Below are 13910 nucleotides of genomic sequence, written 5' to 3'. Positions count from 1 at the left end.
TTCTTTATCAAGAGTGTTTACTTCCCATATTTCTTTATCAAGAGTGTTTATAGTGTTTACTTCCTATAGTTATTTATAAAGACTGTTTACTTCCCATAGTTCTTTATCAAGAGTGTTTACTTCCAGTAATTCTTTATCAAGAGTGTTTACTTCCCATATTTCTTTATCAAGAGTGTTTACTTCCTATAGTTATTTATAAAGACTGTTTACTTCCCATAGTTCTTTATCAAGAGTGTTTACTTCCCAAAATTCTTCATCAAAACTGTTTACTTCCAATAGTTCTTTATCAAGTGTGTTTACTTCCCATAGTTCTTTATCAAGAGTGTTTACTTCCTATAGTTATTTATAAAGAGTGTTTACTTCCCATAGTTCTTTATCAAGAGTGTTTACTTCCTATAGTTATTTATAAAGAGTGTTTACTTCCCATATTTCTTTATCAAGAGTGTTTACTTCCAATAGTTCTTTATCAAGAGTGTTTACTTCCCATAGTTCTTTATCAAGAGTGTTTACTTCCCATAGTTCTTTATCAAGAGTGTTTACTTCCCATAGTTCTTTATCAAGAGTGTTTACTTCCCATAGTTCTTTATCAAGAGTGTTTACTTCCCATAGTTCTTTATCAAGAGTGTTTACTTCCCATAGTTCTTTATCAAGAGTGTTTACTTCCCATAATTCTTTATCAAGAGTGTTCACTTCCCATAATTCTTTATCAAGAGTGTTTACTTCCCATAGTTCTTTATCAAGAGTGTTTACTTCCCATAGTTCTTTATCAAGAGTGTTTACTTCCCATAGTTCTTTATCAAGAGTGTTTACTTCCCATAGTTCTTTATCAAGAGTGTTTACTTCCCATAATTCTTTATCAAGAGTGTTTACTTCCCATAGTTCTTTATCAAGAGTGTTTACTTCCCATAGTTCTTTATCAAGAGTGTTTACTTCCCATAGTTCTTTATCAAGAGTGTTTACTTCGCATAATTCTTTATCAAGAGTGTTTACTTCCCATAGTTCTTTATCAAGAGTGTTTACTTCCCATAGTTCTTTATCAAGAGTGTTTACTTCCCATAGTTCTTTATCAAGAGTGTTTACTTCCTATAGTTCTTTATCAAGAGTGTTTACTTCCCATAATTCTTTATCAAGAGTGTTTACTTCCCATAGTTCTTTATCAAGAGTGTTTACTTCCCATAATTCTTTATCAAGAGTGTTTACTTCCCATAATTCTTTATCAAGAGTGTTTACTACTCATCATTGTTCTTTCTGTTTGTGTGTTTGAAATCTACTTTATATAATTGTTTCGGATTAATTGTGTGAACTGGTAGAAATACACTGCGAATAGTTGAAAATATTCAGTTTTGTTTAATTATTATTTCTATTTGTTTATCTATATTGTTTATTTATTATTTTTTAAATTATTATTGATTATTTTTTAACTATTGTTAATTTTTGTTTAGTTATTATTTATTTTTATTTGATAACTATTAATCATTGTTTAATTATCTTTTTTTAATATCAAAACTAGTTTTGTTTAATAATTATTTCATTTTGTGTATAAATCTGACTGTACGTTTGTTTGTATAAAATTTAATTTCTTGTAAATATATTATAATTTGTAAAGATATTATACTTGTTAATAAACTCTATTTTGTATAGAGTCGAACTTTGTTATTTCGAAATCGGCGGGACAACTGGGGAACTCTGAATCATCCGAGTATTCAATTTAAGTGATTTCGAAAGTTTAGTAAAAAGTTTGACATGGACAAACGAAATATTTCGAATTGAATGGTGATTTCGAGATACACGAGTTCGAGATAACGAGATTCGACTGTATATAAATCATATAGCACTTACGTATGTGTGTAGAGAATGTTGATTTCTATGTTACAGTACCCTACACACTAATTTATACAATCGCTACATTAGTAAAATCACATTTACATTATTTTTGACATCAAAACTACCTTCCTGTAATCCTGTTGATTGTTGAACGGTGTTAGGCACAGTCTATTGAGCATTCTGAAGGCAGACGGTGATTACAATTCGATGCAAAAAAATCCACACATACGAAAATATTGTTATCCTTGTCTCAAGTTTGTGTAACTGTAGCCCTAGTCGGGCAGATGGACCAAACTTCCGTTGTAAGACATGTACACAAAATGACAAATTAACACTCTTTACAAGCGTATGGCATATCTGACAACGTAATAATTGGATAATAACCACAGATAACAGAGGTCGACCTTACTTATATAATTACACCATTATACTTAATGACATTTGTCGTAGCTACAAATTCAATAACTTAGTTAGCAATGTCTGTGTACCAAATTTATGTCAACCTTACTGTTAACCAGGGCTCAAAAACACCCGAAATGTCATCGTGTTGCCAAACATTAATCTCCTAAGAAAGATCATGCCCAGAAATTGAGGATACGATTATAACGTGGGTATCCCGTTCTTCGTTATATGACAAGGAAACAAGTTGACGGGCCCAGATACCGTTTGTTTAGACCAATTCAATGCGAGTTAGGAGAAATGGACAAGGACATGAACTTGGTACAAGGTCTGAACTGCGAGTCAGGAGAAATGGACAAGGACATGAGCTTATCCAGGTATCAAACCTAGTACTACCAAATACATAACAATCAGTTCATATATACATATGGATCTAAATCTTTCCCATGTTATAATTGAAGACGAACTTCCAAGTGATATGACTCACGTTGTAGAATGAAAATAAAATATATTAAGTATCACGCCTTCATTTCAAACGTCAATTACACAAAGTATGATCACCATTCATATTTGTGGACAAAATTGGTTTCAATCCCCTCGCCAGTTTGATTATTAATGATAAGATTTCATCCAATCAGACAACTAGTTAAAAGTATCCGCTCGCCAGTATTATTATTAATGATAAGATTTCATCCAATCAGACAACTAGTTAACAGTATCGGTCAACACTTTTGGAATTACGGAACGTTATTAGTTAATTTATGCACCATATGGTCACTTTTCCCTGGAATGTTTCCTACCATTAAAGTCTGTAATGCGGCTAAGGGGACAAGTAAAAATATCCCGTAAATAAGGCCAATCTCATGACCTGTCCCTCCTTTAGCCAGGTTCGTCTCGACTTGAATGATACAACAGTAAGAACAAAACTCCATTTATATAACCTTTAGTGATAGCGGAGAATGTCAAATAAGTGTTGCCTTCTTGTACCCTACGTACCACCAAGCTCTCAACCTATGATGTTTCATACAATATTAAAATTCGATTTTGTACTTGGGTTCAATGCTATATTTTGTTAATATTCATCTGACCTTCATCAGTGGTGGTCTTTTGAAGGTTAAAATTCACCACTTCCGCCTAGCTGACCCGCGTCTGATTCCGTAGGGATCACTTCTGTCCTTTGAAAACGTGTGATTCTATAAAGTTTGATGAAATGTAAAACATAAATACTGCTGAACAGAAGATGGATGATCATCAAAGAACATGGCAGCAGGTCAGTGATATTTTGGCAATATCAGCAAATAAAATCGTCAACTGTTCCCTTTCGAAAGTGATTTAACTTATAGTTGGTTTGTCCTTTTCAAGTTAGATTGTCATGACAGTTGCAGTCTTTCAGACACCAATTTATTCGATGTTTTTCTTATAAGGAAATTGCTAGATTGTGATTGTGAAGTGAGATAGTGGTCACGGCTTGCTCCATTGGGTTGTATGTCGCTCATTCAGTTCCACGATTCGTTGAGACAGAGAAACACCATCGTACTCTTCATCAGACTCCGGGGAAATAAACAGAGCCAGTTCTTCCTGTCCTGATGTATGCTCTTTCATACGCTGGTCAGTGTTAGCCGCGACCTTAGATCGAACTACAAACGGAACGCTCTCTGCTTCGTCAATACCAACAGATGACGTCATGGTATCAAATCCACTGTCTGTCTGACCTGAAACTGATTCACAGAGGGCGATTTGTGGGTGAACAGAGTAACCGCCGACCCTGATACAGGTTTGTGTTGAACGTCTTGAATCTAAAGGTTGAACGCCTTGGTGGGAGGACGCGTTATGACGCACGCAGCCGTTGTCAAAGCAAGACGTTCCACGTCGAACGATATCTCTGTATACATACGCCGGTCTACCGACACTTGGCGCTCGATAAGCACATTGGTACGTAGTAGAATCTACTGCGATCGCCTCTGGTTGGTTTGGTTTACTCCTACTGTACGGTGTCGTAGATTGGTTACCTTTAGTGTGTAACAGTTCTTGTATGGCAGCCAGGAGTAGTCTAGTCTGGACACATCCGATCAGAGAACTGTGTGACAAGGTGACTGGGGGACTGACATGTCCACTACACAATGACACAAATAACTGTTCTAGATCCGTCGATCGTAACTGACATTTGTGTTGGTCAAAGTCGTCAACGACAGAGTACAATTGTCCAAGATTTGGCAGCAACTCTAGAAACCGAGCACACAGACCCGAATACACACACACCAGCATGACAGGAGGAAGATGCTCGTAGGTCACCTGATCAATCTCCATTAACAAATTTAATAAAGGTAAATCGAGTTTCAAACCGGATGTTTTTGAAATATCCAAGCCTCGTTTAATTTTGTCCACACCGTCCAGTAGCTCATCTGATAATAAGATCAGTAATATGTAAGCTTGTTGACCATTTCGCCATTTTTGTATGTACGCCTGTGTTTTGAACTCGGAGCAAGATTCATCTATAGTAAGAACCTGCGATTTCGATTTGATAAACTTGGCGAATAATTTGGAAACTTTTTCCACTATGACGTTCCGTTGGGAGCATAATACAGCGACTGTGGTGGTCTCCGGATCGCTCATAGCTGAAACAATAGTCAAGAACATAAACAGTACGGATATGTAATCCAAAGTATTGTACAAAAACATAAAGCCTTTTTATACCTCAAGTATTAGATATGTTTGGAGTAAATAATAAATACAAAAATAAACAATGGTTAAATCCTACAGAGGTATACCGGAGTGTAGGAAATGTGATAAACGCTGAGAACCTGAGTGGTATTCAACGTACGGGAAATGTAATGAGAATTTATCCGGAAAACAACAATAATCGTGTCACATCCCTTAGCAGGGGTATACCGATTCGGGGTAAACAAATATTCCTGATACCAGAAAACCTGAAACGGACCAAACACGACCCCGCAAACACAAATTGGATCAAAGAATCCAATGTTCCCTTGTCGGTCGAGGATGGGATTATAAAGAGAGCTTTAGAGGAGGGAGAATGCGAAATTATTCAAATGTAATGAGAGAAGCTAAGGATTGATTGTGACACAGGGGATATAACATTATTAAAAAACCCTTCAAAATCACCTGCTGAAAAAAATGATCATGGGAAGGTACTATGGTACTATCTGTTAGTATGGACAACCACGTGGTCAACAAAACGATATACACAATAATGACAAAGATAAAAGATGAAAACTGAGGATTCAGACGGTAGTAAATCAGATGCTGGGTGACAATAAAACACAAAATGATGATGAAAAACAAAATAAGGAAACACAAACTGAGGATGGCATTACGAGGAAAGACTCAAAAAGAAAAAGGGAAAAAGACAAAAGACACTACACACAAAGAGACCAGAATGACAAGATAAAAAGAATGACAATCTACAAGTAGAGTACGACTCTAGGTTTTGACACAAACAAGTAATATTTCAATCAAAATGCCAGCTAAATATGTAATTCACATTCTTTCCTTACAACCCAAGGGACTGCAGGACAAAGGAAAGAGGTTACGTTTATATCAGTGGATGAAAAATCAAAACTTTGTTATTTGTTTTTTACAGGAGAAACATTTTACAGGGAATTTTTAGATATAAGCTATTGGATGTTATAGCTCATAACAGTCTTGGGTAACAAAATAATTAAGGGGTCAGTATCATTGTGAATAATTAAATGCAAATGTTGTAAATGTTTAAAAAGAAACAACGGAAGGTTTATTTTTTAAATATTGAAGTAGAAGACAAAACACTAACAGTTGAAAATATCTCAGCTCCTAATTTTTCAACAAGAAAGACATTTTTTTTTTCAAATCTTCATTACATGATATCAAATAAAATGGTACAGGTATGAACACAGTAGGAGGAAACTTCAGTGAGGTCCTAGATGGTCGTGATTGAAAAAGTAAGACATAAATTAGGAACACAAACTACAGCTTAAAACATTTTCTAAAATCCCTAAGACGTGTGAATATATGGAGGATAAAAAAAGAACAAAATCACAGCACTCTTGGAGACGTAACAGACAAGGGGAAGCGAGCAGGATCGATTATTTTCTTATTGAAAATGTAATGAATAATTTAGTTAAATCTTCAAATATCCGACCGGCTCAAATAAGATGTACGGGCTACCAGGCGTTATCAAGAACATTATTTGCAGCTAGTGTAAAAGGGTTTGGAACATGGAAAATTGATAACAGCATGTTGCAGGAAACAGAATATAAGAAAAACATAAAAAATACATTCAAGCAGCAAAACAATATGTTATGATAATAGACAAATATGGAATTACCGTAAAGTGTTGATAAAAAATGAAACAATAAAACAAAGTATATCGAAATCGCAACTACAGAAATCAAAAGTAGCATAGCTTGCAGAACGTCTTCCAGAAATAAACAAACAGAAGAAGCTAAAAGTATTGAAAACGACATATAAAACCTCCATGAACAAAAAGCAAAAGGAGCGCAGGTACGATCAAGAATCAGATGGGTAGATGGACAGAAAAATACTAAATTCTTTTCAGACCTAGAAAAGTAGGTAATCCAGGACATAGATGGACTTGACAATAACAACGGTGATTTAATACAATGCCCAAAAATAGATACTCAAAACAATTAAACACGTCTATGAAAATGTAAATAGAAGTAGAATAACACAGCCATATCCTGATAAAGCAAACTCTTGTGACGGTAAACTAACAGAAAATCAATGTTTAAATGTTTTCCATAATATGTAGAAAACTGTAAGTCCTTGAACAGAAGGACTGTCGGTAGAATTTTATCAAACATTGTGGAAACATAGAGAAAACTTAGATGTTAATTATAATCGTATGATCATGGTGAGTTAGGCGAATCACAAAGATATGGATTGGTTTTTCTTATTGATAAAAAAAGGAAATATTACAAAATTAGAAAATTGGCGTTCGATATCATTACTAAATATTGACTATAAAATTGCTGCATATGCTTTAGCAATAAGGTTGAAATTAGTTATGTCAAAAAATATTCATACAGATCAAAACGGAAATATAAGAAATCAATGTATTGGTTGTATTATTAGGCTAATTCACTATATTATTGATCACTCAGAAAAAATATCATTGACAGTTGCATTTTTTTTATTATCTCGAAAAAGCTTTTGATACTATAGAATGGAATGTATGCATGCCTATAAAATTGGATTCGGACAGTCATTTATTAATTGGATTAAAACATCTTACATGAATGTTAAAGGTTTTGTCAAAATAATAATTGGATTACCGAATAATACTCAATAACTCACGGAACTTGAAAGGGGTGTCCATTATCACGCTTAATTGCTGTAATTAAGGTAGAATTTTTAGCAACTAAAATAGGAGATGATAAGCACATCACTGGTTGCAAGATAAAATGGGGAAAGGCCAAAACATTACAATTAGCGAATGATACCGCTCTATTTCTAAAACAGAAAGATATCAAACATTCTATCAAGGTGGTTGAAATTGTCGGAAAACTGCCCGGTTTGAAATCAAATAAGAACAAAACAGAAGGGCTGTTGCTAGGATGCAATAAACGAAGACGTAATACATATGAAGGAATCAAGGGGAAACCTGGAATCCAATCATTAGGAGTATATTTCAGTACTAATACCAAGTCTACATGAATCTTAATTGGGACAAAGACAGAAATAGACGACTTATAAAAAAAATTGGATGAAGCGAAAATTAGCATTAGTTGGTAAAACGGTTATAATTCTATCACTGTTGATACCAAAAATAAGATATTGAGCAAACGTACAAACCATTGACAGTGATTAGAATAAAGCTTCTTCGAGTTTTTGTGGGATAAAATTAAAAACAAGAACGCTTAAAGACAACTAGATATAAGAGATAAAGGCAAGAAATCTAAAATCTCATATTGAAGTGATCAGAATTAAGTGGATGAGAAGATTAAATAACGAACAATTGGAAAATGATTACAAACAAACAACAACAACATTGTCATCAAAATCGAGGTTATTTAGGGTAATAGACCAATACAATTTACAGCACAGCTACCATCAATAGAGGTTGGGAAGATAGTAACTTTATTAAGATAGCTGATGAAATAAATGAGCAAGGAGACGTTGATTAAAATAGCATGTATGATAAACTAAACGAAAAGAGAGATTGGATAAGCGAAGTATATAAATTAAAAGGAGCTATACCAAACAGATGGAAAATTAAGTTAAGGTCAGAAAAGTCAAAGATATTGAGGTATTGACATTATACAATCCTAAATCAAGAACGTATACATCATTAGATATACATACTAACAAAAGCTTTTATAATGAGGCAGTGCAGTCAAAATTTATACCATCATATTGTTTGGAGTTTCGGAGTAGAAGTTTAACATAGATTTTGTAATTGACTTATACCTTTTTTATTTAATAAGCTAGAGGAAAAGCAGCACAAAATTTTTAAAGTGTAAATTGCAGGACTGCATTATTCCAAGTATATACCAACTCCATCAATAGAAAATAGAGAAACAACCTTTGTAATGTATATGGTGAAGTAGAAGATTACGGACATTATTTTATAGAATGTTAATACTTCAAAAGATTTTGGAATACAATGAAAGATATTATTAAAGGCTTCAGATTTACATTTTTTAAATAACGTATTTATCTTCTAGTTACTTTTTCCTTTTCGTTTCGTTCCTTCTACACAATCCAGTCCTGTCTGTCTGTCTGTCTGTCTGCCTGCCTCCCTCTTTGTCTCTATCTCTGTATCTCCGTTTCCCTCCCCTATAATTACCTGCCCACTCGTTTTATCCCATGTGTTATTTGTCATACATTGATATAGTTTGAAAACAAATCTATTATATATATACATAACGTGTCATAAAAATAACAAGTTCATTCTGAGTGCAAAAAATAAAGAAAGAAAAAGATGGAAAGACAAAAATAAATAAATAAATAAATAAAAATGTGACATGCAGACAAAACTTCACCCAGAAGACGAAGGGATGGGCTCTTTCAATACAAATCAGGGTACATTATACTCTAAACCCTTGATGTCCGCGACATGTAAACAAATATAGAAATGCGCTTTAGCGCTAATCAATTTCTTAAATATTACTTATCCTCAAATTCAAGTACCGACGAAAGAATATTTTTTGTCACGAAATATGACCACGGAAAAATGACAAATCTGATGGATTCCCACAATGATATTCCACACTACACTTGGTTTAAATTCATTCAAGCATTAAGGAAGGACAGTATTTGGAAGCAAATGCTTGACTATCCTCCTCATTCGGGGTCCCGCCCCAAAGTCCCTAGGAGTCAAATCAAGTTTCTGAATGTAAAAAAAAAATGATTCTCCACTATAAATGATGTTTCACAGCAAATTTGGTTTAAATTCATTAAAGCATTAAGAAAGGGGAGAATTTTGAAGCAAAATATTGATTATCTTTCCCATTTGGGCCCCCGCCCCAGGTCCCTAGGACTCAAATCAAGTTTTTTGGACTTAAGAAACGATTCCCCATCTTCAATGATGCTTCAGACCAAATTGTGAAGCAAAAAATATTGCTTACTTCCCCTTTTGCGTCTCGCCCTGAAGTCCCTAGGCGTCGAATTAAATTTCTGAATTCAACAATTATTTGCAAACCTCTACTGATGTTGCTGACAAAATCTGAATAAAACATATTGCAGCATTAAAGAAAAGAAGCATTTTCAAGCAGATTATGTCGTTTATCATTTTTAGATGGTACAACATCAATCATACTGATACATACTCACCGTGTTTAGATAGTCACACACAAATTACACTGATACATACTCACCGTGTTTAGATAGTCACACACAAATCACACTGACACATACTCACCGTTGGATATTTTCTCCTGGTGATTGTTCGGTGTGTCGTTTGTTAGTTTCTCGTTAGTTTGACTCTTTGGCACTCCTCTAAACATCTGGAATTTCCCTTTAATATGTATCATGTCATATATCAGTTGTATTGATTGAAAAATAATATCAAGCATATTTTTGTTTTACATTTGTAACGTCTTAAATGAAGTGTTAAGTATCTTATATTTTGTGTTTGTTAAGTTACGTGTGAAATTGATAAAACGATATTTTTTTATCGATTTTCAATTCACATCTATCAACAGTTTGCCATTTTGTGACTGCCATCTGGATGGTGTTACTAAGTCTGTCCTCGAAAACACAAAGTATGAAATATGTGGACATTGGCTCATCTAATTGATTTCTTAGTGACACGAAATGCATTTCTTTATTTAAAGATTACTCATTTGAAGACTTGTGTCCAAGATATAGGATGGAAACTCAAATGCGCGTCAAGTGTCCACCAATTGGTTTTTAAAATCCACAAATATATTTCAGGTTGAAATTAGATGGTAAACATCAAAATGTACTTTAACAAACCCCTCCATTACGGCCAATATATACGGACCCCTTAATCGAAGGTCCTATACACACTCCTTTTGTGAAGATCCAGTTTACACAACTGTATAAATATATTCCTTTTGTCGTGTCCCTGTATTAACATATTCCTTTTGTCGTGTCCCGGTATAAACATATTCCTTTTGTCGTGTCCCTGTATAAACATATTCCTTTTGTCGTGTCCCTGTATAAACATATTCCTTTTGTCGTGTCCCTGTATAAACATATTCCTTTTGTCGTGTCCCTGTATAAACATGTTCCTTTTGTCGTGTCCCTGTATAAACATGTTCCTTTTGTTGTGTCCCTGTATAAACATATTCCTTTTGTTGTGTCCCTGTATAAACATATTCCTTTTGTTGTGTCCCTGTATAAACATATTCCTTTTGTTGTGTCCCTGTATAAACATATTCCTTTTGTTGTGTCCCTATATAAACATATTCCTTTTGTTGTGTCCCTGTATAAACAAACATACTCCTTTTGTTTGTGTCCCTGTATAAACATATTCCTTTTGTTGTGTCCCTGTATAAACATATTCCTTTTGTTGTGTCCCTGTATAAACATACTCCTTTTGATGTGTCCCTGTATAAACATATTCCTTTTGTTGTGACCCTGTATAAATATATTCCTTTTGTTGTGTCCCTGTATAAACATATTCCTTTTGTTGTGACCCTGTATAAACATACTCCTTTTGTTGAGCCCAGAATACATAGCCCCTCTTGTTTTGCCCTTGTATACACTCCCCTACTGCGGATATCACTCCCCCACCCCATCCCCTCCATCCCCGTATAAACACTTTACATACTGATGAGTCCCTCCTTTTACGTCCCTGCTCCGGAACCCCGGTAAATACAGACCGCACCTGTTGAACCCTTGTATGGAAGCCCCATCCTTAGCCCCATACAGCATACGTCAAAAAGGCCTTGTGGACACACGCCTCCTCTGAAGCCCCCGTACATTGTATATGCATATCTGCCCTGTACGACCCTAACATACCTATCGTTCTTTCAGAACCTTTGTATATAGATGTATATAAACCCTAATATATATACTGTCCTGTTGAGTCCTGAATACACAACTCTCTTACCAAGCCCCGTTTATACATTAAGCCCTCCTGTTGTAAACATACCCCTTCTGCGACAGAAGAATATCACTGTGCTGGTCACTGTTATGAGCATAACGATGGGCACCACTATGACAGTGGCAATTTGTAGGCGATCCATGCCAGTAGGCTTCGTAAAATCAAATCTCTTTTGTGGCATAACTGTAAGAAAAAAATAGCTAAGTTCAAGGCAGTATAATATCACCTAGCTGACTATACACAATGAGTAATGAAACTGTCAGTGTTGACATCTCTTGCGAAAAGCTCTGTGTCTGGAAGGCAAATAGATACATTGAATTGGCTACACGTGTATAAGACCTTTCATTTCCCTAGAATCTTACAGATAAGTAAAACCGAAATCTGTATTATAACTAATATCGACACGACCCCATCTTAAAGTCTGGACATCGCCTCGCGATAATTGAAGACTTGGGATAATGAAGTATATATTCCTAGAATTTCATGGCCACAACTTTGTTTTTCTTTGCCAAGTCAACTTGATTTGTTAAAGAATCTTGTATATCAAGGTTGCTCTCTTGTAGTGACATGTAAGTGACAACAGTGTGCACAATCACAAAACTTTGGTCTGTTTCAGTGTCGGCGTCTTTTAAGTGTTGTTTCATTCGCGATTGATGCCAAATTCCAATTGATTTTGTTCAAATCTATCTACATAAACCCTGATATTTTCACTTCATTTGATTTCACTCTAACAGTAGCTACGAAATTCATTACATGTGGAAAGAAGCTCCAAAGAAATTGTTATATCAAACATGTGCTTCAATTTCATATTAGATCTAACAAACGAATCTCTGAATGTTTCTTTAATGAGGAACGTTTAAGTATAACAGAGTTCCTGTGACAGTGGATTTCCACATAAATCCAATCATCCTTGTAATTGTATAAAGACAAACAAGAAAATAGTACCTTCAGACATATTATACAATCAGATAAAGTAAAACATGAACTGTATGATTCAGCGATAGGTATCGTTATAACTCGGGTCATGTTCACAAAACGAGAAAACATCAACACAACGACGACACCATTTAAATCTAGGTTAATTCAGATAATACGCTATGAAAAATAAAAGCTGGAGTAGTGACCAGGATTTAAATATGGAACTCTCTTAAACAAGAATTGTCATTAGTACCATAATTAAGTATTTTAAAATCTAAATTGAATAATGATAGAATACACGTTATAAATGTATCTCCTATTTTCCAGCACTGTAGTTCTAGAAAATTAAATATTGTCCATTGCCAACTTAGAAATGATGCCAGTTATTTAACTTATGCTATGTTTCTTAATTTTCTCTATCTCGACTCGTCTTGTTCTTGTAGTCATCCTACTGAAAATTCAGAACACTTTTTTTTTCTTCTGTCCAGATTATTCCACTTCCAGAAACTCAATCCCTAATATCTATACCAGAACTGGCTATCTAGATGTTCAATAACTGACATCTGGGAATATTAATTTCTCCCTTGAAATCAATGCTTTTATTCTATATAATGTGGAAAGCATTATTGTAGAAACGTTTAGGATGTCAATCTATATACTTGTTACATTTGTGACTTTACATCTAATGTTCTTAGAGTAATTATCTAATTAGATACCGTTTATACTTCAAAACCTATTATCAAATTTTCATTAAAAATAAATATGAATTATATCGATAGTTGCTAGTACCTAGATTGTGTATTGGTATGAATGGGTAACGATAATACAGCGTATGGTTCAAGTACAGATGTACTTAATGTGTTTTCGAAAGTTTTCCTCTTTCAGAATTCCTTAAATAGCTCTCACCACCTTGGAGAAGATTTACATAGGCTTAGTCTCTGATAGGATCCCTTTATATATATTGTTGATATATATGATAATAAAAGTTGTTGAAATGGAATCATTTTACCAAACATGAAACATTTTGACCCGTATATAGTACGGGGTATAAAAGTACTTTGTAATGGACTGATGAACACCATTCTGTCTTTATAGATATGCGTCTCTAGAAAATGGCAGTGAACAACAGATTTGGAGAAGCACGGTTACCATTATAAAAAATGGAAATTCATGACGAAGAAATTAAAATTGATCATTAATATGTTTTTTGGTTACGTTGGTAGTAGAGATCAGATAA

General features: G+C 34.4%; 1 protein-coding gene across 1 annotated transcript; it reads right to left on the bottom strand.

The window, feature by feature from the left end:
- Positions 1 to 3684: 3684 nt before the first annotated feature.
- On the bottom strand, positions 3685 to 11897 carry LOC132560702 (uncharacterized). The gene is made up of 3 exons (XM_060225372.1): positions 11804 to 11897; positions 10103 to 10198; positions 3685 to 4838 (listed from the first exon to the last, which is right to left on the bottom strand). The coding sequence occupies exons 1-3, from the start codon at positions 11895 to 11897 to the stop codon at positions 3685 to 3687; spliced, it is 1344 nt and encodes a 447-aa protein (XP_060081355.1).
- Between the last annotated feature and the right edge of the window lie 2013 nt (positions 11898 to 13910).

Source organism: Ylistrum balloti, unplaced genomic scaffold, assembly GCF_031769215.1.
Source record: "Ylistrum balloti isolate Yb309-2 unplaced genomic scaffold, AGI_CSIRO_Ybal_v1 Utg371104, whole genome shotgun sequence".
NCBI lineage: Eukaryota > Metazoa > Mollusca > Bivalvia > Pectinida > Pectinidae > Ylistrum > Ylistrum balloti.
The sequence above is the reverse complement of the archived record's forward strand: the minus strand, read 5'-3'. Positions and strand labels throughout refer to the sequence as shown.